The following is a 27,021-nucleotide window of genomic DNA, read 5'->3' on the forward strand; positions in this document are numbered from 1 at the left end:
TTACACAAGTTTTCTGGAGAAATATTGTAAATATATATTATTTTTTTAGCTGAAATCCGTGTGTTTAAGCTTTTTTTTTCCACTAATGTTTAGAAGAATCTTATCCTACTAATCCTATCCAGACTCTCTACAGATTTCCTAACCCAAGGAAATAAAATTGAGACATGTTACATTGTTAGCTTCAATGCAACAGTTTGTTACTAATATTATTTTATCCTCGTCATTCATTATGCTTTTTATACTTATACAAGGATGCAAATACTTACGGTATTATGTATTAATGGAATGTAATCAAGAGGATGATGGATAGTCACAAGCCATCAAACAAAGAAGAACATTTTTGCACCAGAAGCAGTGTGAAAGACTGGTGGAAAGCATGCCAAGACGCATGAAAGCTGTGATTAAAAATCATGGTTATTCCACAAAATATTGATTTCTGAACTCTTCCTGAGTTAGAACATTAGTATTGTTGATTCTAACTGATTATGAACTTTTTTTTTTGCGTTATTTGAGGTCTGAAAGCACTGGGGGTTTTTAAATTTTGACCATTTCTCCTTTTCAGAAAAAAAATATAAAAATTTTATTGGTTGGAAATTTGGAGACAATTTGTAAGAAGCTTATAGACTAAAAGAACAATTTACATTTTACTCAATAATATACCTATAAAGAGAAAAATCAGACAAACTGAACATTTTGCAGTGGTCTCTTAATTTTTGCCAGATCTGTATATATATATATATATATATATATATATATATATATTTATATATACGGTATATACCGTATATATATATTTATATATGCACTTTCAATTTTCTACTAAATGTTTGCCCCTTTTGTCTATTATTTTATACTTCTAATTCTAATACTTCAAATTCTAAAAAATGTATGGAAAGTATGAACATTTACCATTGTCTTGTAGATGTTAAAACAGCGAAAAATGATTGGATAAAATCTTTTATTACTTATTAACTAAACTTCTTGTATGATCGTTGTAAGATTGTGGTGACGATTTGGAATGTACCTCAGTAGTAGAGACTGTGTAATATGCAGATTATTAGATATTTTGTTATGCAGATGATAAAGACTTTTCTTTCTGCTGGACTGAGCAGAGAAGAATTTTAAGGGGTTATTAATTTGGCAGATTTTTAGTTGAAATTTCTGTTCCTGTCGTATTCATTTGAATTGCGGAGATGTAGCACATTCTACAAGAAACAACCCCTTTCAAGTCAATGGAACTATTTTTCAGTCGCAGAAATGTCTGCCATAAATCTGCTGCATTTTGCCAATTGCTTATTGCCTGAGAAACGAAAGGAAGTCGCTATGGACAAATGAAACCATGATTGTGACATTTGGCAAGAATGGGAAATGTCTATTTATTTAACGTATGCAACTTGCTATACATCAAGGTACGTGTGATGGTCTGTGGTCGGCAGTTAGGAAAGGGATGGTCTGAAATTAAAATTTGGAGTATAAAAATCTATAGGTAGGAGCAAGTGTAATCAATGAGAAAAGGATATTAGCTGCAAACAGGACAATACCACAATGTTGTCATAAACCAAAGTCAATTATACCAAAGTCTGCGCTATAAATACCCCATCATCCAATTGAGAAAGAGGGAAAAAATGTTTAATAGAAATAAAGTTTAAAATATAACTGTAAGATCAAACATCATAAAATAATATAAACAGAATCTGTATAATAATACTCTAGACCAATGAAGAGTCCATATATCATATCAAACTGAAGAAAGTGCATAGTGCTGAAGTTACCTTTCTTTCACCTGCTAGAGGCGATATTGCAGTCTGAATCAAAGGGTTTCCACTCAAGTCCTCCTCCGTAGAAACTATAGTAGCAGCTCAGAAATCCATTTTCTTTGGAAGCGCTGTCCCGGTCGGTGACACACGCTCCCTGGGCCTCCTCTCCGGTGGTGCGCGAGCGTGGTAAACCCGCGGTCAAAACCTGCAGTGCAGCAATTAGCCAGCATTTCTTTGTGTGACGTCAACATCGCCTCTAGCAGGTGAAAGAAAGGTAACTTCAGCACTTTGCACTTTCTTCAGTTTGATATGTGACTTTGCAAAACTTAAGACTTTTGTACACCAATTGCTTCATCCGGATATTCTTGGACTATATGGACTCTTCATTGGTCTAGAGTATTATTATACAAACTAGATGGTGGCCCGATTCTAACGCATCGGGTATTCTAGAATATGTGTGTAGTTTATTTATGAAGTTTTCAGAATAATGCAATTTATACACAGGATTCGGCCGGCCGGGCGCGACCAATTAGCGAAGCGTGGTTCAAATCCCGCGCCAATTTACGGCCTGACTGCACCTGTCGCTGATTGTTCGCAGCCAGGTTAGACCAATCTGTGAAGCCAGGGTCGGCTCCCAGTTTTTGAGAGCCCTGAACGAAAGAGTCTCAGTTGGCCCCCCTCTGTAACACATACTACGATTCATAATGCACAGATAAATATAGCACAGCCACGAAGCATATAACACAGCCCGCGTAGTATATAACACAGCCCACGTAGTATATAACACAGCCCACGTAACATATAGCACAGCCACGTAGCATATAGCACATCCACGTAGTATATTGCACATCCACATAGTTTATAGCACAGCCCACGTAGTATATAACACAGCCACATAGTATGTAGCACACCCCACGTAGTATATAGCACAGCCCACGTAGTATATAGCACAGCCCACATAGTATATAGCACAGGCCACGTAGAATATAGCACAACCCACGCAGTATATAACACAGGCCACATAGTATATAACACAGGCCACGTAGTATATAACACAGCCCATGTAGTATATAACAGCAGCCACGTAGTATATAGCACAGCCACATAGTATATAGCACAACCCACATATTATATAGCACAGCTCACGCAGTATCTAACACAGCCACGTAGTATATTGCCCAGCCATGTAATATATTGCACAGCCACGTATTATATAGCTCAGAGACGTAGTATATAACACCGCCCACGCAGTATATAACACAGCCCATGCAGTAGATAACACAGCCCACGTAGTATATAACACAGCCCACGTAGTATATAGCAATGTGGGAACAATATCCCTGTTAAAAAAATAAATAAATAAAATAAAAAATGGTTATATACTCACCTTCCGGCGGCCCTCGGATCCAGCCCATGCGTTTAGCGATGCTCCGGTCCCAAGAATGCATTGCGGTCTCGCGAGATGATGACGTTGCGGTCTCGAGAGACCGCTACATCATCTCGCGAGACTGCAATGCATTCTTCGGACCGGAGCGTCGCGAGGAGCGGGAAAGGCATCGGAAGGTGAGAATGTAATGATTTTTTATTTCTTTTATTATTTTTAACATTAGATCGTTTTACTATTGATGCTGCATGTGCAGCATCAATAGTAAAAAGTTGGTCACACAGGGTTAATAGCAGCGTTAACGGACTGCGTTACACCGCGGCATAACGCGGTGTAACGCAGCCATTAACCCTGTGTGAGCGCTGACTGGAGGGGAGTATGGAGGGGGCACTGACTGAGAGTAGGAAGGGGCGAGTTCGCGGCCGGACTGTGCCCGTCGCCTGACGGCCGCGACCAATCAGCGATGTGGAATTTCCGTGACAGACAGACAAACAGACGGAAATGATCCTTAGGGTATCTGCACACGTTGCGGATTTCCTGCGGATCCGCAGCGTTTTTTGCGGTGCAGAAACGCTGCAGATCCGCATGTGATTTATAGTAAATGTAAATCAATGTGGAAAAAAAACGCTGTACTGACGGTGCGGAAAATTCCGTGCGGAAACGCTGCGGATTAAAAGAAGTAGCATGTCACTTCTTTTTTTGTGGATCTGCAGCGTTTTTGTACCCATTCCATTGTAGAAATCCGCAGGGTTAAAAAAAACGCTGAAAATCCGCAAAAAATCCACAGCAAAACTGCACCAAAAACGCTGCGGATCCGCACAAAAAAGCGACAAATCCTCTGCTGCGTTTTCTGCCAAGACATGCAGAATACGCACCAGAAATTCCTAAGCCTAATCCACAACATGTGCACATACACTCATGGCCAAAAGTATTGACACCCCTGCAATTCTGTCAGATAATACTCAGTTTCTTCCTTAAAATGATTGCAAACACAAATTATTTGGTATTATTATCTTCATTTAATTTGTCTTAAATGAAAAAACACAAAAGAGAATGAAGCAAAAAGCAAAACATTGATCATTTCACGCAAAACTCCAAAAATGGGCCAGACAAAAGTATTGGCACCCTCAGCCTAATAATTGGTTGCACAACCTTTAGCCAAAATAACTGCGACCAACCGCTTCCGGTAACCATCAATGAGTTGCTTACAATGCACTGCTGGAATTTTAGACCATTCTTCCTTGGCAAACTGCTCCAGGTCCCTGATATTTGAAGGGTGCCTTCTCCAAACTGCCATTTTTATTTCTCTCCACAGGTGTTCAATGGGATTCAGGTCTGGACACCTTAGAAGTCTCCAGTGCTTTCTCTCAAACCATTTTCTAGTGCTTTTTGAAGTGTGTTTTGGGTCATTGTCCTGCTAGAAGACCCATGACCTCTGAGGGAGACCCAGCTTTCTCACACTGGGCCCTACATTATGCTGCAAAATTTGTTGGTAGTCTTCAGACTTCATAATGCCATGCACACGGTCAAGCAGTCCAATGCCAGAGGCAGCAAAGCAACCCCAAAACATCAGGGAACCTCCACCATGTTTGACTGTAGGGACCATGTTCTTTTCTTTGAATGCCTCTTTTTCTCTCCTGTAAACTCTATGTTGATGCCTTTGCCCAAAAAGCTCTACTTTTGTCTTATCTGACCAGAGAACATTCTTCCAAAATGTTTTAGGTTTTTTCACGTAAGTTTTGGCAAACTCCAGCCTGGCTTTTTTATGTCTCGGGGCAAGAAGTGGGGTCTTCCTGGGTCTCCTAACATACAGTCCCTTTTCATTCAGACCCCGATGGATAGTACGGGTTGACACTGTTGTACCCTCGAACTGCAGGGCAGCTTGAACTTGTTTGGATGTTAGTCGAGGTTCTTTATCCAACATCCGCACAATCTTGCATTGCATCTAGGGAGGTTAGCCACAGTGCCATGGGCTTTAAATTTCTTGATGACACTGCGCACTGTAGACACAGGAACATTCAGGTCTTTGTAGATGGACTTGTAGCCTTGAGATTGCTCATGCTTCCTCACAATTTGGTTTCTCAAGTCCTCAGACAGTTCTTTGGTCTTCTTTCTTTTCTCCATGCTCAATGTGGTACACACAAGGACACAGGACAGAGGTTGAGTCAACTTTAATCCATGTCAAATGGCTGCAAGTGTGATTTAGTTATTGCCAACACCTGTTAGGTGCCACAGGTAAGTTACAGGGGCTGTTAATTACACAAATTAGAGAAGCATCACATGATTTTTCGAACAGTGTCAATACTTTTGTCCACCCCCTTTTTATGTTTGGTGTGGAATTTTATCCAATTTGGCTTTAGGACAATTCTTTTTGTGTTTTTTTATTTAAGACAAATTAAATGAAGATAATAATTCCAAACAATTTGTGTTTGCAATCATTTTCAGGAAGAAACTGAGTATTATCTGACAGAATTGCAGGGGTGTCAATACTTTTGGCCATGACTGTAGCCTTAGACGATTATATAGATAGATTCTGTGACCTTTTTTTATGATGTTCGATCTTACAGTTATATTTTAAACTTTATTTCTATTAAACATTTTTTCCCTCTTTCTCAATTGGATGATGGGGTATTTATAGCGCAGACTTTGGTATAGTTGAAATTAAAATTTACTTTAATCATAAATGTGTGTCTATATAATGGCATGATCTAATTTCTTTTATAATATACTTTAGTCAAAAAGTCTCTATCACTCCCTCTCTATCTAACTGCTTTATTTTATTTTTTTACCTACTTCTCCTTTGAGAATCCCAGTGCATTCACTGCCACAGCTTTTGCTCCCTCCCTGGAACGAAGTGTCATCAGTGACGTCCATTTCAGGGGCTAGGCTAGTCCTTGCTCCACTGAGCATGCGTCAATTATCAACACCAACATTGCGCAGTAGATTCTTGTTAATGTGCAATATGCACAGTGACAGTGCGCTCGCTCTCCGGCTCTGATGAAAAGTGAGAAGCCAGCAATAGAGTGCACGGTCAGTGCACATTGCAAGAATACCTGGCGTACAAGTGACTCCATCCTCTGCCCCCGATGAGGACTCGCTTGAGTATCCCAGGATGCACTAAGATTCTCAAACGAAGCATCAGAGAGGAAGAAGTTAAAATTTAAAAAAAAGCAGTTAGCATAACGAGGAAACGATAGGGACTTTTTAATTGCAGTGTATTAGAGAAGAGATTAGATTATTAAGATTGAAATACAGTTTGGTTTTGGTACACCCCTTTAAATCATTCTGTAGTTTTAATCTCTCCTCTTTATACAAAAATTGGCTTTTCAATTTAATTATTTTCATTCTGGTGTAATAGCAGATTCTTACTACACATTGTTACCATTAACCATTGCTTGCACGCCATCTGTTTTGCTATATTTCCTTTCTGGTGATCTTGTCTTTCTAAATTGTTCGTTCAGGTTGTTTTGGCATGGAGGCCTTTCAGTATTGTATTTGGCTGTGCCATGGACCCCTCTTGCGTACTGAACTTCTGTGGTGGACCAGGATGAAACCCACCCCAAGTTAGCATGCGTTAACCCCACCTGGTGCACATGACACCGATTTGGATATCCCATTTATTTACCATCTCTTACCCCATACCTGGCCTGGTTCATTTACTTTTTCACGTATACATTTACGTTTGCTGTTCTTCTCGCCCTCTCATATACATTTCCATTTTATTTTCATTTTGCCTCCCCTCCTCCCTTCTTCCGCTCTAGCATTCTCTCCTTCTTCCATAGCGCTGCGTACTGCTGTCTCTTGTGGCTCGCTAGCAATTCAATTACAGAGACGAGAGATAGAGAGTCTCTGGCGGAGAAAAGGCCCCGTCTGACAAGAAATATGACAGCCTACTTACAGGGTGTTTATGCAGTTAAACTCAACCTCACCACACCTGCAGTATGGTAAATGTCAGGGTTTGTGGGTTTAACAGCGGCAAACCTGTGAGTAAATCTGCGTGTTTGCATACACCTTGCTTCCCAGCATCTGCTGTTGTCGGATTTGCATATGTCCGTTTCTATCAGGAATGCAGGTAGTACTTGTATCAGTGGCATTAAAATAAGACATTTTCTTAGAAAGTTTTTTTGTATCAGGTGTTGTATCGGCTAGTAATATAGAGAGGCAATGCCACACAGTGCTTGTGATCACATTATATATGGTTATGGTATCTGATGCGCACAAAGTTCGCCCACTCCTCCGGTCGATTTGCTGTGAAGATCCTCGGCACGGGAAGTAAGAGCTCCTATTTGGCTTGAGATGCAGACAAAGCAAGGTATCAAGTCATTTGGATATAAAACTTACTAGTTTATTAGTACAGCTTAAAAGGTTCCGACACGTTTCGGACATAGAATTTTTCTAACCATAGTATCGACACCACTGGCATTTAGATTGCAGGTCCAGGTATGGAATTTACAGTAGGACCCTTGTAGGTATAGTACCTTCTACCTTACATAAATAGCACTTTCATTACCAATAAAACCCCAAGGGACCCTAATCCAAATGCGAACTGGCGTTAACATCTAGTGCATGAATGTGTCGTCCCAAATTTTCAGCATTATAGGGATCACAAGGCAGTGACTTCAACCCCAACCAGCAACTAACTAAAAGTCGTTTCATAAACTTATCATGAAATGCGTGCAACCTCAAATCCTTCCACCCAACCTCCCCCCTATACAGCAGCTGAATTGTCCATAAATGTTGCCCCCTCCTTAACGAATCCTGATAATTCTGAGTGAATAGCAAGCAGCAGAGACCTTGTGAGGAGATGAACCATTTATTCTGCCTGCATGCGCACTTTTTTCTTTATCGTAATTATTTCCAAGTCAGATCTCCTCCCTGATTTCCTAACGGGCCTTTCTCTCTCCGAACAACATCCCGGATCCAGAGGCCGTGATAATTCAAACCCCAAACCTCACGGGTCCTGTACCTTCTTTTTTTTTTTCTTCCTCTTCTTTTTTTTTTTTTTTTTTTTTATTCTGCATTTTTTCCAAGGACATTTTTATTACAAAGCTGATGAAATTTGCATATTAATTTGTTCCTTTCAATTTTTCTTTTTTTTTTCTTAAGATTAGACGTGACAGGCGGGTATCGGAGCTTTTGATAGTTAGAATGGATAAAACCATCCAAAACGCATTGGGATTGCTGAGGGAAGGCAAGGGGGAGGTTAATTCACTGCTCTATCAGTTTAATTTAACCCTCCAGTTCCCTAAGGGAAGTGTCATACATTGATGGGATCTCACCTAAGTTACTGAACTCACTTCTTGTGCACATTATTAAGTCATAAATGACTTTGGTCGGGAACCAGTTATATTGGGAGAACTATGCAATAGGGATGTCGTCTTCTCACATTTTCAAGTCCTAGGGTACCTTGATAACCTTAGCTTTACAGAGACTAGGTTTCCTTTTTTTTTTTTTGTTACATCGGCTATTCAGGATTCAATTTTCTTTGCCTAAAGGGTTGCAGACATATAAAGTAAATAACAGAGTTATGCAAATCCTTCTTAGCTCCAGCACTACTTCTCCGCCGCAGCACTGGTCTTTGTTGACAAACTGGAGTCTGACGTTACCACTTCAGTGCAACTGATATCTGCAGTCAATCACTTGGCTCAGTGATGATGGCAATGTAGACTGCTTGAGCCACTGAGGTCAGTGATTGGCAGCAGGGGTCAGTTATGTGCTGCATTCTATCAACTTCACATGCAGTGCAGTAGAGAGGCAGTGCTGGATCTTGAGAGAGTGAGAATAACTGTGTTTGTTAGCTTTTAATTCTGGGACTCTTTGCACAAATAAAATTACCGTAAGCATGCCCAGCCACTGTAAGCAATCCCCATTACTGTAATCATGCCCAGCCACTGTAAGCAATCCCCATTACTATAAGCATGCCCAGCCACTGTCAGCAATCCTCATTTCTGTAAGCATGCCCAGCCACTGTAAGCATTCCCCATTACTGTAAGCATGCCTAGCTACTGTAAGCAGTAAGCATTACTGTAATCTTGCCCAGCCACTGTAAGCATGCCCCACCAATGTAAGCATGCCCAACCACTGTAAGCACTCCCCATTACTGTAAGCATGCTCAGACATTGAAAGCACGCCCCATTACTATAAGCATGCCCCACCACTGCAAGCATGCCCCATTACTGTAATGATGCCCAGCCATTGTAAACACACCCTGCTACTGTAGGCACGCTCTGCCACTTTGACAGCCAGCTTCTCTGCGTCACAGCCAATATTTTAATCCAGAGCTACATTCACAATTCTGTTGGCTTCAGAGTAGAATTCTAGGTTACGGTATATCTTAATACAAGATAATTATGGTATTTAGATATGCCAATTCTGGCGCTTTGTCCATCTCTTCCCACATGCCCTGTAATGGTGGCAAGTGGGATTTATATTTGTGGGGTTGATGTCACCTTTGTATTGTCCAGTGACATCAAACCCATGGCTTAGTAATAGAGAGGCGTCTGTAAGACTCCTATCCATTACTAATCCTATAGTTACATAGTAAATCAAGACACACCCAGAATAAAGTCTTTTGTTTTAAATAAAACAAAACCCATTCACTTTTTTATTTAAAAATAACAAAGTTATACTCACCTAACGCCTAAGGCTACTTTCACACTAGCTTCGGAATCTCCCCGTCGCAATGCGTCGGGCAGAGATTCCGACGCTAGCGTTTAACGCACTGCACAACGGGTGCAGCGGATGCATTTCTCCGGCGCATCCGCTGCCCCATTGTGAGGTGTGGGGAGGTGGGGGCGGAGTTCCGGCCGCGCATGCGCGGTCGGAAAAAGCGGTCCGTCAGGAGCAAAAAACGTTACATGTAGCGTTTTTGCTCCCGACAGTCCGCCAAAGCACGACGCATCCGTCGCACGCAGATGCGACATGTGGCAATCCGTCGCAATGCGTCGTCAATACAAGTCTATGGGGAAAAAACGCATCCTGCAATCACTTTTGCAGGATGCGTTTTTTCTGCAAAATGACGCATTGTGACGGATTGCAGTTAACGCTAGTGTGAAAGTAGCCTAATTCTTCAGAATTCCCCATAGGAGTTCTGTTGGGTTCAGATCAGGAGAAACTTGGCCATTGAATCACTTTCACCGTGTTCTTCAAAAATGCAATAGAAGCTTTAGATGTCTGATTTGAATCATCGTCATTGCCAAGGGCACGGAGTGATGGCAGCATCTTCTCTTTCAAAACATTTTGAAAATGTTTTTTCTCTTTTCAAAAACATTTATCTTGGTCTTAGTACTCCAGAGTATAGAGTCCCAGTAGTCTTCATATTTTCCATGGGCCTTGGCAAATAATAGGCATTTTTTTTTCTATATGGGATCTAGAAGGAACTTCCTTCATGGATGACACCCATTTCTCTGCAGTGTACTCTGTATTGTGTCGCCCCCCCATGAGGCATCCCACTTTTTTAGCTAACTGCAGTGAACTTGCATGTCAATTTTCTTCAACCCTTCTCATCAGAAGACGCACTATTGAGGTGTTAATTTCCGTGATCAGCTTGGATGTCTCTGTGAGATGATTGCAGTTCTATCTTTGTTACATTTTTGGATCTCCTTTGCTATAGTATTCTGACTGATAAGTAATGGTTTGCTGATCTTCTTGTAACCCTCACCGTTCTTCTGTAAAGAAGGTATTTTCTTTCTCATTTCTTGTGACATTTCTCTTCCTTGTGGTGCCTTTGCTGACGGCATGAAATGGGAAGGGTTTTTTTTAAGTAACATCCTTTAATAGTCAAATGTCTGATGGACACCTGAGTAATGAATAATTAGACTTAGCTGTGGTTGAATTCATATTAATTAATTAATTTTGTAGTCCAAAGTGATCAACATGGTTTTTAATTAAATTGTTAGGAAAATAACAATCTTGTTTGTTGTCCATTGCCCATATTTGTGAGAGTACCGTTTTTTTCAGACTATAAGACGCATTGGACCATAAGACACACCTAGGTTTTAAAGGAGGAAATTAGGAAAAAAAATTGAAGCAAAAAATGTGGTCAATTCTGTACTTAATATCCTCAATCCTGGTATATATGGTCCCCTCATCCCCATCCTGATACACATAGCATCCTCATCCCTACCCTGGTATGCATGGCCCCCTCATCCTTATCTTGATATGCATGGATTCCTCATCCCTATCCTGGTATGCATTTCTCCCTCATCTCTATCCTGGTATGCATGCCCCTTCATCCGTATCCTGGAAGGAATGATCGCCCTCATCCCTATCCTAGTATGCATGGTCCCATCCCTGTCCTGGTATGCAGGGCCCCCATCTCGTCCTAGTATGCATGGCCCCCATCCTTATCCTGGAATGCAGGGCCCCATCTCGTCCGTCCAAATATGCATGGCCCCCATCCTTATCCTGGTATGCAGGACCCCCATCTCGTCATAGTATGCATGGCCCCATCCCTATTCTGGTATGATTAGTTCCCATCCCGGTCCTGGTATGCATGACCTTATCCTTATAATTGGCCCCACCCCCATCCTAGTATGCATTTCCTCATGAGAAAACATTAAAAGAAAAAAAATCATTACACTTACCTTCCAGGCGCTCCCTCGCACCTGCTCCATTGCCAGCATCTTCTTTAAGCTTGTAAGCAGCGCATGGTAATGATGTCATGCGCTGCTGACAAGCAGAGCACAGCTGCCGGAATACTCACTGCTTTGCACACCGGGACTGTCCGCGCAGAGAGCAGTGAGTATTCATTGCACCTCAGTAGCACGCACAGTGTCAGCCGAAGCCTTGCTGCAGCTGCTGGTGGTCACATTAATATTCACCTCTCTGGGGGTTTCTCTTAAGTAGTGACACACGTGACCACTGGCAGCACCAGGAAGCTGGCGGCTGACACTGTGTGCGCTAGTGAAGAGCACTGAATACTCACTGCTCTCTGCGTGCACAGTCCTGCCATGCAGAGCATTGAGTATTCTGGCATCTACTCTTCGGCTTGCAAGCGGCGCATGACATCCCTACCATGCACTGCTTACAAGCATAAAGCAGCTGCTGGCAATGAAGCAGGAAGCTGCGAGGGAGCGCCACCAAGGTAAGTGTAATATTCTGGGGGGGGGGTTTCATGTTTTTTTTATGGGGCCATGCATGCCAGGACCAGGGTTGGGGGCCAATCATACCAAGACACTATTAAAGAGAAATTAATATTCATTGCTCTCCTCACCAATGGGCGTGGATTGCAGTGAATTTTCATTTCTCTTTAGCAGTGGGCACAAGAGTTAGCCGAAGCCGCCGGCTCCAGCCACCTGTGACCTGCTGCTCCGCCGATGCCGCTCCCCCACCTACCCACCACAGCCAAAGCCGGCCCGTACATCTGAACTATACGACGCACCCTCCATTTTCCTCCACATTTTTGGAGGAAAAAAGTGCATCTTATAGACCAAAAAATACCGTATTTTGTATTCTGGTATCCTATGGAAAATGTTGATTCTGACAGGAGAAAGAGAGAGAGAGATATTCGGGTCTCCACATTGTTTTCAATGGGGCTCTAGTTCAAGTTCAGGTGCATTTCTGGTACTCTAACCCAACTTTGGAATAAACTTTAGGTTGGGTGTCTGAACCCGAACTTCCAGGGGTCCGCTCATCCCTGTTCACTATACATGAAGGTTACAGCTCATCCTCTCCCGATTTATATAATTATCTTTGGCCAGTTCAGTGGATGCCCTGAAAATATTTCTATGAAAGTAAGTAAAAATTACTTGTTCTGATTATGTCCATGTGGCTGATGAAAAGAACAGAACCTTTTAGCCTGATATTAGGCTTGGTGGCCATTGGGGAAAATAGCAAGATTTCTTATATTTTTTTTTACTATACATGTATGGTGATATGGAAAATAGAAAAAAAAAGTAATGTAAACTCTTACTTTGCCTTTGATTCATGATGATGAGAACAATTAGGGTATTACATATTGTATAAACTTTGCTTCTTGGGGAAGTTTACACAGTCCGGCCAATAAAAAAAAAATCTTTCGAATTGTGTATGTAGCCATCCCTTAACACATTCATTAGATACATGTCTCTGTGACATGGGGACAATTCCTGTCTTGAAATATTGAATGCATTTCCTTGCTCCTGCTGTGTGTATGTGTATGCAAAAGGGTGTTAGAGGGCGCAACAGCGAAACAGCCCCCCTCCTCCGCTCAGCCGTCTTTCACAATCCATCTCTCTCCTCTCATCGCTGCGAGGCCTCATTGGGGATACATACATTAAGCCCTTTAAATCGTTTATAATAAATCTTTGTCTAAGGCTCATTTTGACAGTCTCTCTCTCTTCCCCTCTCGCTCTCTCTCTCTTTATCTGACCCTTTTAAAAGAGCTCCTTTTAAAAGAGAATCCTCAATAGTCTGTTAATCCACTGGGTGTACTGACAGAGAGAGAGCAGACAGAGAGAGACAAGAAAGGCAAAAAGATACAGCCCCAGGAAATATACACACACAACGCAGTGCATTTACACAGAGCTGGTGCATGCAGACTGCTTATTAACCTATTTCCTGCCACCACGGCTCTGCGCTACCGTTACTGTCACAAAGTAGCTTCCCATTAAAATAGCACTTCTGCATTGATCATTCTGGGAGAAAGTATTAACCCCTTTATGACGATATCATTCTGATAACCAGATACAATGCAATAGTGACACGTTGGGCACAGACTAGGGTTGAGCGAAACAGTTCGGCACTTTTCAAAAGTCGCCGACTTTTAGCAAAGTCGGGTTTCGTGAAACCCGACCCGATCCCACTCTGGGATCGGGTCGGCGATCTCTAATTAAAGGTCGGGTTTCGTTTTATTTGTGTATATATAGTAAAGCCAGTGACTGAGGGCAGATATTAATAGCCTGGAGAGGGTCCACGGTTTTTGCCCCCCCCCCCCCCGGCTAAAAACACCTGCCCCAGCCACCCCAGAAAAAGCACATCTGTAAGATGCGCCTATTCTGGCACTTGGCCACTCTCTTCCCATTCCCGTGTAGCGGTGGGATATGGGGTAATGAAGGGTTAATGCCACCTTGCTATTGTAAGGTGACATTAAGCCAGATTAATAATGGAGAGGCGTCAATTCTGACACCTATCCATTATTAATCCAATTGTATGAAAGAGTTAAAAAAACACACAATATTAAAAAGTATTTTAATGAAATAAACACACCGTTTGTTGTAATAATTTATTGTACGCTCAATCCACTCGCTGAAGACCCTCGCTCTGTAACAAATAAAAAATAATAAACCAACAATATCCATACCTTCCGTAGATCTGCAACGTCCCACGTTGTAAATCCATCTGAAGGGGTTAAAATATTTTACAGCCAGGAGCTCTGTTAATGCAGCGCTGCTCGTGGCTGTAAACCCCAGCGAATGAAGGTAATGTAGGTCAATGACCTGTAGTTACCTTCATTCGCGGTGATGCGCCCCCTGCTGGATGTCCCTGGAGCGTGGGAAAAGTTCCCAGGCTCAACGTCATATGAGGACATCCAGCAGGAGGCGCATCACCGCGAATGAAGGTAACTATAGGTCATTGACCTACATTACCTTCATTCGCTGGGGTTTACAGCCACAAGCACAGCTGCATTAGCAGAGCTTGTGGCTGTAAAATATTTTAACCCCTTCAGATGGATTTACAACGTGGGACGTTACAGATCTACGGAAGGTATGGATATTGGTGGTTTATTATTTTTTGTTACAGAGCGAGGGTCTTCAGCGAGTGGATTGAGCATACAATAAAATATTAAAACAACCTGTTTTTATTTCATTAAAATACTTTTTAATAATGTGTGTTTTTTTTTAACCATTTAATGCAAATGGATTAATAATGGATAGGTGTCAGAATTGACGCCTCTCCATTATTAATCTGGCTTAATGTCACCTTACAATAGCAAGGTGACATTAACCCTTCATTACCCTCAATCCACTCGCTGAAGACCCTCGCTCTGTAACAAATAAAAAATAATAAACCAACAATATCCATACCTTCCGTAGATCTGTAACGTCCCACGTTGTAAATCCATCTGAAGGGGTTAAAATATTTTACAGCCACAAGCTCTGCTAATGCAGCTGTGCTTGTGGCTGTACACCCCAGCGAATGAAGGTAATGTAGGCCAATGACCTATAGTTACCTTCATTCGCGGTGATGCGCCCCCTGCTGGATGTCCTCATATGACATCGAGCCTGGGAACTTTTCCCACGCTCCAGGGACATCCAGCAGGGGGCGCATCACCGCGAATTAAGGTAACTACAGGTCATTGACCTACATTACCTTCATTCGCTGGGGTTTACAGCCACGAGCAGCGCTGCATTAGCAGAGCTCGTGGCTGTAAAATATTTTAACCCCTTCAGATGGATTTACGTTACAGATGGGACGTTACAGATCTACGGAAGGTATGTATATTGTTGGTTTATTATTTTTTATTTGTTACAGAGCGAGGGTCTTCAGCGAGTGGATTGAGCGTACAATAAATTATTACAACAAACGGTGTTTATTTCATTAAAATACTTTTTAATATTGTGTGTGTGTTTATTTTTAACTCTTTCATACAATTGGATTAATAATGGATAGGTGTCATAATTGACGCCTCTCCATTATTAATCTGGTTTAATGTCACCTTACAATAGCAAGGGGCATTAACCCTTCATTACCCCATATCCCACCGCTACACGGGAATGGGAAGAGAGTGGCCAAGTGCCAGAATAGGCGCATCTTACAGATGTGCTTTTTCTGGGGTGGCTGGGGCAGATGTTTTTAGCCGGGGGGGGGGCAAAAACCGTGGACCCTCTCCAGGCTATTAATATCTGCCCTCAGTCACTGGCTTTACTACTCTGGCGGAGAAAATTGCGCGGGAGCCCTCCGCCAATTTTTTCCGCGATTTAACCCTTAAATTTAAGAGCTAGAGCGCCGAAATTTTGCATATACACACTACTAACGTTAGTAGTGTGGAATATGCAAAAAAAAAGGGATATGACATGGTTTACTGTATGTAAACCATGTCTCATATTATGTCGGGTTTTGGCAGGAGAAATGAAAAGCCGGTAATTGAATTACCGGCTTTTCTGCTATATCGCCCTGAAGAAAATGTAAAAAAAAACAAAAACCCCCATAGACTTACATTGGGTTTCGAGTTTCGGCCGATCCCCGACCCCGACTTTTCAATAGGATCGGCCCATTTCACTCGACCTGACTTTTGAGAAAGTCAGGTTTCGTGAAACCCGACTCGACCCTGAAAAACTAAAAGTCGCTCAACCCTAGCACAGACCAAGCTTCATGGGGTCATTTAGATCTGACCCTGCTAACATGACACTGACCAGCAAAGACGCAATTCATAGTAGAGGGCTTGATTTTATCAAGGCAATTATTATAAACTAGATGGTGGCCCGATTCTAACACATCGGGTATTCTAGAATATGCATGTAGTATATTGCCCAGCCATGTAGTATATTGCCCAGTCACTTGGTAGATTGCCCAGTCACGTAGTATATTGCCCAGTCACGTAGTATATTGCCCAGCCAGGTAGTATATTGCCCAGCCACGTAGTATATTGCCCAGCCACATAGTATATTGCCCAGTGACGTAGTAAATTGCCCAGCCACGTACTATATTGCCCAGTGACGTAGTATATTGCCCAGTGACGTAGTATATTGCCCAGTGATGCAGTATATTGCCCATTCACGTAGTATATTGCCCAGTCACGTAGTATATTGCCCAGTCACGTAGTATATAGCAGAGCCACGTAGTATATAGCAGAGCCACGTAGTATATTGCCCAGCCACGTAGTATATTGCCCAGCCACGTAGTATATTGCCCAGTCACGTAGCATATTGCCTAGCCACATAGTATATTGCCCAGTTACTTAGTATATTGCCCAGTTACGTAGTATATTGCCCAGTCACGTAGTATATTGCCCAGCCACGTAGTATATTGCCCAGCCACGTAGTATATTGCCCAGCCACGTAGTATATTGCCCAGCCACGTAGTATATTGCCCAGCCACGTAATATATTGCCCAGTCACGTAGTATATTGCCCAGCCACGTAGTATATTGCCCAGTTACGTAGTATATTGCCCAGTAACGTAGTATACAGCAGAGACACGTAGTATATTGCCCAGCCACGTAGTATATTGGCTAGTCACGTAGTATATTGCCCAGCTACGTAGTATATTTCCCAGCCATGTATGTCACAGGTTAAAAAATAAAAATTAAACATATACTCACCTTCCGAGGGAGCCCTTGTAGTCATGTCGCCTGTGTGCTGTGCACTCGGCAGCTTCCGGTTCCAGGGTTGGTAGCGCAGGACCCGTGATGACGTCACGGTCACATGACCGTGACGTCATGGCAGGTCTTTCTCGCGCAGGCGCGCAGGACCTGTGATGAGGTCGCGGTCACATGACCGTGACGTCATGGCAGGTTTTTGTTGAATACCATCCTTGCACCGGAACCTGCCGCTTGCATGGAGCGGTTACCGGAGCATGGTGAGGAGCGGGAAAGGCGGCAGAAGGTGAGTATATAATGATTTTTTATTTTTTAAATTATTTTTAACAGTAGATCCTTTTACTATTGACGCTGCATAGGCAGCATCAATAGTAAAAACTTGGTCACCCAGGGTTAATAGCGGCGGTAACGGAGTGAGTTACCTGCGGCATAACGCGGTCCGTTACCGCCGGCATTAACCCTGTGTGAGCGGTGACCGGAGGGGAGTATGCGGGCGCCGGGCACTGACTGTGGGGAGTAAGGAGCGGCCATTTTCTTCTGGACTGTGCCCGTCGCTGATTGGTCGTGGCTGTTTTGCCGCGACCAATCAGCGACTTGGATTTCCTTGACAGATAGAGGCCGCGACCAATGAATATCTGTGACAGACAGACAGACAGAAAGACAGACAGACGGAAGTGACCCTTAGACAATTATATAGAACGGTAGATGATCTTAGTTTATATCAAGAAAGTCAGTTATAATATCCACCATATGTATTTAATAAAATCCCCCCTTAAATATGACCTCATGCACATGATTGTTTTTTGGAAGTTTCAAATTCAGTGTCTTTTATTTGATCCATAGACTCGTGCTATGTTTTAGTTTTTCTGTCCATGAGATTGTTTCTATAAGTGTACAGAAATGGTGTATTTGGGGTTCTCGATAGACCTTTATTACCTAGAATTGAGGGGGGCAATGGGGACTGGTAGTTGTACATAAAGGTAATTTGTTGGAGCATTGGAGATAGCAGAGCACTACACTCGGTTTGTCTTCCGCACTCCTATAACATTGGATGGAGCAGCAGTGCACATGGTTGACCATCTCCCCATTCACACGGGTGTCTTCAGAACCTCGCTTTTCGAGATCAGTGGAGTGCGTCGGGCTGGACTACCAGAGATCACTAAGATTGACAATAGCCCTTTAAAGGGAATCTGTCAGCCGTTTTTTGCTACCTCATCTGAGAGCAGCACAAGTTCTTAGGTGTAGCATGTAGCAGAGCTCAGAAAGCTAACTCAACCCCACCAGGCTTTCTATGTACACAGTCTATTGACAGTGAGCTGCTTATCAGAGTATGGGGTGTGGTCTGACCAGGGCTCACAGGAGGTGTGGTCCAGGCAGAGCAGTGATAATCTCCTGCTATTAAAACATTCATTGTGAGCAAACAATAGCACATAGCCTAATAAATGACATATCGCTGGAATCAGAGTCTCTGTACCTTACCCCATGGTGTGCTCAGATTAAATAGCAATAACCTGCTGACCGATTCCCTTTTATGTTTCCATGGAATTTGACCACTAGCATCATCATTTTTTAGCAGACAAGCCCCAGTTGAAAAAAAAATGTGTGAATCCCTGTTCTTAGAATTTAGAATCCTAAAAAATCTCTATAAGTTGTAATGGTTGCCCTTAATAATATATTTGGTGACTGCATTAATAATATTTTCATGCAGTTCTATTAGTGTGTAATAAAATTGTGTGGGTATTTTTCTAATTTTACATATAATATGTGTACATGGGTTCTTGTTAACCCTCCAGCAACAAGTCTGTAGTTTACTTTCCCACCTCCATTCACAGTGGCTGCGACATCAGCAGTTCAACACTATGCATTCTCCAATGTAGTATGTCGCCCACTAGTGGCAGTGTTTGTTGCTTGCCTAAACAATATTGTGCTTGGAAAGAATCTTTCATCTCTGTAATGGAAAGCGCTTAATATATGCATACCTAATTTTGGGGGATTGTAAATGTTCGTTATTATGTTACTGAAAAAATATCGATGTCCTTATTTCCATTTGATCCAGTGGCTGGAAGATCAGTGGTCACTTATGCTGCAGTGATTTCACTTAGATTACAGCTCTGATATTGTACATATGATGGCTCCATTCTGCAAAAAATTGCTCCGGTGTGTAGGCCTGGACAGCCAGTAACATTGACACAGTCTATTGCCCGTCTAGTGGGCAGCATTTTCTTCCTCTATTTTTCCAAATAGCCATAACTTTATTTTGCACATACATAAACATATTTTTCTTATAGTTTTACCCCTTTTTTCTGTTTTATTTTGTTAGTCCTTTACCAGACAGAACTTGGACATGTGTCTAATCGCTTGTACTGCATACAGCAAAATTACAGTAGTAAAAATCACAGTCTCCTCTGACACCCAGCTACAGGCAGGACATTACAGAAGAAATCACATGACAAGCATGGTGTCATACACACAGTGTAGGACAGACTAAGTGCAACACAAAGGGGAAAGGGTGCCCAACACTAGGGAGGCGGGGATTGGAGACCCCTAGGCAGATTTAACGTCAACCTGTCTGCCCTAAGAGACCCTAAATAGGTTCCGCGCCTATCGCCAAGCAGGATACCTAATCCCTGTCAGACCCTAGCGGTAATAGTGGTAAGTCTTGCTTAAGGAAGGAAGAGGTGAACTCTGGTCTGGACTAACACTAGACAGCTAGGATACACAAAACAAGAGGAACACTTAGCTTAGACTCAGAGAGAAACACCGTAATCCTTCAAACTCCAAGAAGACTGCAGCTCCAAGCTTCAATAGGGAAGTGCAAACAGAAAATATGACCCGCAACTCCCAACAGCAAGTTGGGAGTTATAAACAGTGTGACTGTCTACAGCCTCTGACACACCCGTGACACATGGACCTGGGCACGGCCCCCGGCTGTCACAGCAAACCACTGCTGTCAGTGACTGATCGCTGCTGTTAGAAGCAGATGTCAGCCATATATTATGTGTGGAGTGAGCAGTGGCTCTGAGTCCACTGCAACATTCCTGAGTCACGCCATGACATAAGAATACATCATACTGTGTGAGGGGGATAAATGAAAAAGTGTCTCATTGAAAATAAGAACACCATATACTCCCTAAACCGGCTCCATTCCAGTGTTGTCACCACCTGGTCTCCCGACACTCGTGTGCCGTTGTTAGACCCTGATATCTGAGGAAGTGAGAATACTGCAGCCCTATAGAGGCCGCTGATTGACTGCAGTGCTCACAAGACATGGAATGACGTTGCTGGAATGACGTTGGTCTGGTAAGTGAGTATGAGCTCGGTTTCATCTTCAGTGGGGACCTGTTTCATATAAGAAGTGATGGTCCAAGTAGTGAAAAAGGCCTCTAAATTCAAAGGCAAAAACCCTTTGTAAGTGATACTTTTGTTACATTTGCACTGACAAATATTTTACATAGGAAACTGTATTCAGCCTTTCCTAATTTTCCTAATTGTGGAAGTAAAATGGATGTCAGACAAGTGTCAAAAACAGACTTACGGATGACAAACAGACCACCACAAGGATGGAAAAAAGTGTTTTTTTCTGAACGAAAAGTAGACAATTTTTCATATGTTCTTGTGGACTTGGTATAAAGGTTAGAGGTTCAAAGGAATCTGTCATCTCATTCCCACAGCGTGAGACTTGTCAATCTACTGTTGCAGAGCTGGCAGATCTTCTAACTCCGCGCCGGCGTTTCAGAGAAAAATATACCTAACGTCAATGGTGAAGCCAGGCTCTGATTCAGGCTGCCCGTGGTTTGGGAAGAATGGATCAGGTGACAGGTTCCCTTTAAAATATATTTCAGAAAACTGCATAACTTTACATTATATAATTACATTATATTACAAACAATGATTAATCTGTACAATTGGAAAAACAGAGCAATGTAGGAACTTATAATTATCCGGAGATGTCACATATACTATATAAAATGGAAAGGAAAACAAATCTATATATATAATTGTCTAAGGGGTACTTCCATCTGTCTGTCTGTCTTTCTGTCGGCAACTTCTGTCACGGAAATCCTGCGTCGCTGATTGGTCTCGCCAGCTGCCTGTCATGGCTGCCACGACCAATCAGCGACGGGCACAGTCCGATAAGTCCCTCCCTACTCCCCTGCAGTCAGTGCCCGGCGCCCGCATACTCCCCTCCACTCACCGCTCACACAGGGTTAATGCCAGTGGTAACGGGCCGCGGGTACCGCACTCCGTTAACGCTGCTATTAACCCTGTGTGTCCCCAAATTTTTAATATTGATGCTGCCTATGCAGCATCAATAGTAAAAAGATCTAATGTTAAAAATAATAAAAAAACAAAAAACCTGCTATACTCACCTTCCGTAGTCCGATGATTCCGTAGTCCGGCTGCCGCCAGCTTCCGTTCCCAGAGATGCTTTGCAAAATTACCCAGAAGACTTAGCGGTCTCGCGAGACCTAAATGAAAATTAAAAAATTCTGTGCAAAGGTGTACACAGTCATTAAAGCTGTTGACATACTGCATGCTGGGTTGTTTCACAGAGCAGGTTCATTGATACACAGAGTGTTCTAGAACTCTGTACTATAGAGCTGCATTAACTTTGCAGACCACCATACAAGCCATCGAGTGCCCTAGATTCGGGATATTCCCCTCTAGAAGTAAGGCAAAATTCCTTATGTTCTTTGTGTCTGATGCCTACTAAACCCTTTTCATCTGTAATGAAAATGGAGCCATAACGGGTCTGTCTGTTTGAAGTTTAGAATTGCAGAAACACCACAAAATTCCACAGAACGGATTAGACGGCTGGTTGTCAGAACAGTGGGGCGTACATTTCCCCCATTTCTTTTAGAAGAACAACTAGGGTGAAACAAAAAGGCAAACCCTGAACTTGTTACTTTTTCCCAGTACCCGTTGTTGTTTTTTTTCACGTGTTAAGGGTCGAGATGTTCACAGTTTATTTCCTTTAATATGCTCCATCAAAGAGACATGCTCTCGGGTGCCAAAAAAACAAACTTCACGAGATGACTTTCCACCCAGATAACCTCGGTTATTGTGTAGACATGCGATTGGGTGGGTCTGACACCTGATTCCGAACAGATTTTCCTCTTGCACTAGTGAGGACGTGTAATGTTTTCCCGATCTTCTCTGGCCCACCCCACCGTGAGGCTCCTGTGATCCCGTTCTCTGGTGAAGCAGAGCTTCGGATCCTAGAACCAGCTGGATCTGAAGCCGACACTCCAGTTTTTGATCTTGAAGCTTTTGATTACAACTAATGAGCTTGTTTAATTCAAAATGGGAGCCCTGTGATAAAAGAAATAGGTTTGATTCCACTGGATTAGAGAAGAGAATTATCTGGCGGAGCGATGGATACTTAACCCCAACTCATGGCGTTGATGCATTTTTTCATTAACCCTTTCAATGCTCAAAGAAAGGAACATAGACACGTTATATATAACAAAGAACATAATGATTCAGCAATTATAGTCTGTGTGATTCTAAGCAGATATGCTTGGATAATTTTCGCAACTTGTAATTTTTTTATTAGGGTGGTGTCAATTGTAGGGACAGCACATAGTAAGAGTAATTCTTCATTATTCCAAGGTGCTGATGAGAATAGAAACAGGGCCCATCTTTTCCGATGCATAGCCCCACGTCTATTATTTTCCTCAGTGTTGACATAGGCCAGGATTATAGTCCTTTGTAACATCTATCCATTTTCTTTTGTAGTGGAATCCTCCAGCCCCGGGATCCTCCCTCAGGACAACTCTCTAGAAAGGTCTTTCTTCATTAGGATGAAGTCAACTCTAACTAAGAGAGGCGTGCATATCAAATCCTCGGGGTTCAAGGTAAGTTCTACAGGTAGGAGAAAAAGATAGCATTTTTAGGAGAGAGGACAATAGGTTCTTCTTGTTGCATTGGATTGCATAATCAGGTCATCGCAGATTTAGAAGTGTATTTTGATCTATTGACGTTGATTTTCGTGATTTTAATTCATGACTGTGTTCTTCTAATATTGTATCTACAGTATGTCTGTGATCTGATTGTGTCTGTTGCTTTTTTTTTTCTTTTTACTTTCCGAGTATATGCGTGGTTTACTTTTTTTCTTCTTTTTCTATTATACTGTCTCCCAAACTAAGTGGAAGGTCATACCTATCACAGCATAAAAGCAAGCCTCTATTCTGTCATATGTAATACTCTGAATAGGACTTTTTTTCACAGGGAGAGTGAAGGGGACTGCAGAAGAAAACACTCTTTCCAGCCTTTGTCCCACACCCCCTTCCTCTGCCCTGCTCCCTCTGTCCTCCCTCTTCTTTGCTTTTCAACTTCAAGGCCTTCATGTTGCTTCCAAATTGTGTCTGGGAGAGAATTCCCCCCCAGGCTGCCTACAATCTAAAGGTGTCTTTGAAGAGCCTCAGTGTATAAAGAATCAGGATGGTTCCTCTCTCCTGAGGCGGGAGACGATAAAAAAAGAGAAGCACAATCATGCTTGTTTCTGAGCGGAAAAGAAACTGGCATCGGTGCTGCAGGAGCACAAACTGGCCATCCTATGGGTTTTGATAGAAGGTGATTAGGAGAAGGAGGTTTTAACCACTGTCTATTACCAGGAGAGAGATGTAAAGTGTCAGAATTACAGTCATTAAAAACAGTCGTGAGTAGCCAGCCTATGGCTCTTGGGTTGACATTCAGCATGCACTGGAGTATAAATATCTGCAGCCTTGTTGTGGTGATTGGTTAGCTTTTTATGTCAAGAGCATTTCTCCATGTATGACTCAGCTTCTTCAATACAAATGGACGCCATAAGATAATGTCTCCTCTGCCTGTTACAAAGAGAGTCAGTGGCGGTGGTATCCGACTACAGTGTTGTACGGTGGCACACATATAAATGCACACAGAGCATATCCCTGTAATGCAATGTGAAGAAACGCACACAGAGCATATCCCTAGAATGCAATGTGAAGAAACGCACACAGAGCATATCTCTAGAATGCAATGTGAAGAAACACACACAGAGCATATCCCTAGAATGCAATGTGAAGAAACGCACACAGAGCATATCTCTAGAATGCAATGTGAAGAAACACACACAGAGCATATCCCTAGAATGCAATGTGAAGAAAAGCAGAGTATATCTCTAGAATGCAGTGTGAAGAAACGCACAGAACATATCCCTAGAATGCAATGTGAAGAAATGCATAGCACATATCCCTAGATTGCAATGTGAAGAAAAGCACACAGAGCATGTCTCTCAAATGGAATGTGAAGATACGCACATAGAGCATATCTCTAGAATGCAATGTGAAGAAACGCACATAGAGCATATCCCTAGAATGCAATGTGAAGAAACGCACACAGAACATATCACTCAAATGCAGCGTGAAGAAACACACACAGAGCATATCCCTCAAATGCAGTGTGAAGAAATGCACACAGACCATATCCCCCGAAATGCATTGTGAAGAAATGCACACAGAGCATATCACTAGAATGCAATGTGAAGAAACACACACAGAGCATATCACTCAAATGTAATTTAAAGAAATGCACCCAGAGCATATCCCTAGAATGCGATGTGAAGAAACACACACAGAGCATATCCCTAGAATGCAATGTGAAGAAATGCATAGCACATATCCCTAGATTGCAATGTGAAGAAATGCACACAGAGCATGTCTCTCAAATGGAATGTGAAGATACGCACATAGAGCATATCCCTAGAATGCAATGTGAAGAAACGCACACAGAACATATCACTCAAATGCAGCGTGAAGAAGCACACACAGAGCATATCCCTAGAATGCAATGTGAAGAAATGGAGAGTATATCCCTAGAATGCAGTGTGAAGAAACGCACAGAGCATATCCCTAGAATGCAATGTGAAGAAATGCATAGCACATATCCCTAGATTGCAATGTGAAGAAACGCACACAGAGCATGTCTCTCAAATGGAATGTGAAGAAACGCATACAGAGCATATCGCTCAAATGCAATGTGAAGATACGCACACGGAGCATATCTCTAGAATGCAAGGTGAAGAAACGCACATAGAGCATATCCTAGAATGCAATGTGAAGGAACGCACACTGAGCATATCCCTCAAATACAATGTGAAAAAACACACACAGAGCATATCCCTAGAATGCAATGTGAAGAAATGCAGAGTATATCCCTAGAATGCAGTGTGAAGAAACGCACAGAGCATATCCCTAGAATGCAATGTGAAGAAATGCATAGCACATATCCCTAGATTGCAATGTGAAGAAACGCACACAGAGCATGTATCTCAAATGGAATCTGAAGATACGCACACAGAGCATATCTCTAGAATGCAAGGTGAAGAAACGCGCATAGAGCATATCCCTAGAATGCAATGTGAAGGAACGCACACTGATCATATCCCTCAAATACAATGTGAAGAAACGCACACTGAACATATCCCTAGAATGCAATATGAAGAAACGCACACAGAGCATATCCCTGAAATGCAATGTGAAGAAGCGCTCACTGAGCATATCCCTAGAATGCAATGTAAATAAATGCACAAAGAGCATATCCCTCAAATGCAATGTGAAGAAACGCACACTGGGCATTTCCCTAGTGTGCAATGTTAAAAAAGGCACAGTGAGCATATCCCTAGTATGCAATGTGAAGAAACGCACACAGAGCATTTCCCTAGTTGTGTATGCAACATTCGTACAACAATTTTGGCTACATGCAGAGCCATGGATAAATTGACATTAAGGACTTTTTTTGCTGTTTTTTTTCCAAGCGTTTTTCATGGTTAAAATAGTAAATCCAAAAATGTGAGCTAGAGCATATTGTGGTATAAGTGCACTGTGTAAGAATATCCCTAGATTGCAATGTGAAGAAATGCACACAGAGCATGTCTCTCAAATGGAATGTGAAGATACGCACATAGAGCATATCCCTAGAATGCAATGTGAAGAAACGCACACAGAACATATCACTCAAATGCAGCGTGAAGAAGCACACACAGAGCATATCCCTAGAATGCAATGTGAAGAAATGCAGAGTATATCCCTAGAATGCAGTGTGAAGAAACGCACAGAGCATATCCCTAGAATGCAATGTGAAGAAATGCATAGCACATATCCCTAGATTGCAATGTGAAGAAACGCACACAGAGCATGTCTCTCAAATGGAATGTGAAGAAACGCATACAGAGCATATCGCTCAAATGCAATGTGAAGATACGCACACGGAGCATATCTCTAGAATGCAAGGTGAAGAAACGCACATAGAGCATATCCTAGAATGCAATGTGAAGGAACGCACACTGAGCATATCCCTCAAATACAATGTGAAAAAACACACACAGAGCATATCCCTAGAATGCAATGTGAAGAAATGCAGAGTATATCCCTAGAATGCAGTGTGAAGAAACGCACAGAGCATATCCCTAGAATGCAATGTGAAGAAATGCATAGCACATATCCCTAGATTGCAATGTGAAGAAACGCACACAGAGCATGTATCTCAAATGGAATCTGAAGATACGCACACAGAGCATATCTCTAGAATGCAAGGTGAAGAAACGCGCATAGAGCATATCCCTAGAATGCAATGTGAAGGAACGCACACTGAGCATATCCCTCAAATACAATGTGAAAA

General features: G+C 42.3%; 1 protein-coding gene across 5 annotated transcripts in view; it reads left to right on the top strand.

Moving 5' to 3' along the window:
- Positions 1-27,021, top strand: part of NPAS3 (neuronal PAS domain protein 3) — a 628,831-nt gene that overhangs the window by 522,425 nt on the left and 79,385 nt on the right. For all 5 annotated transcript variants that reach the window (XM_069730521.1, XM_069730552.1, XM_069730532.1 and 2 more), the window contains one exon: positions 23,119-23,237. In XM_069730521.1, coding sequence (XP_069586622.1) covers positions 23,119-23,237 — 119 coding nt within the window. The remainder of the gene's footprint in view (positions 1-23,118; positions 23,238-27,021) is intronic.

The sequence above is a fragment of the Ranitomeya imitator genome, chromosome 1 (assembly GCF_032444005.1).
Source record: "Ranitomeya imitator isolate aRanImi1 chromosome 1, aRanImi1.pri, whole genome shotgun sequence".
NCBI classification, from domain to species: domain Eukaryota; kingdom Metazoa; phylum Chordata; class Amphibia; order Anura; family Dendrobatidae; genus Ranitomeya; species Ranitomeya imitator.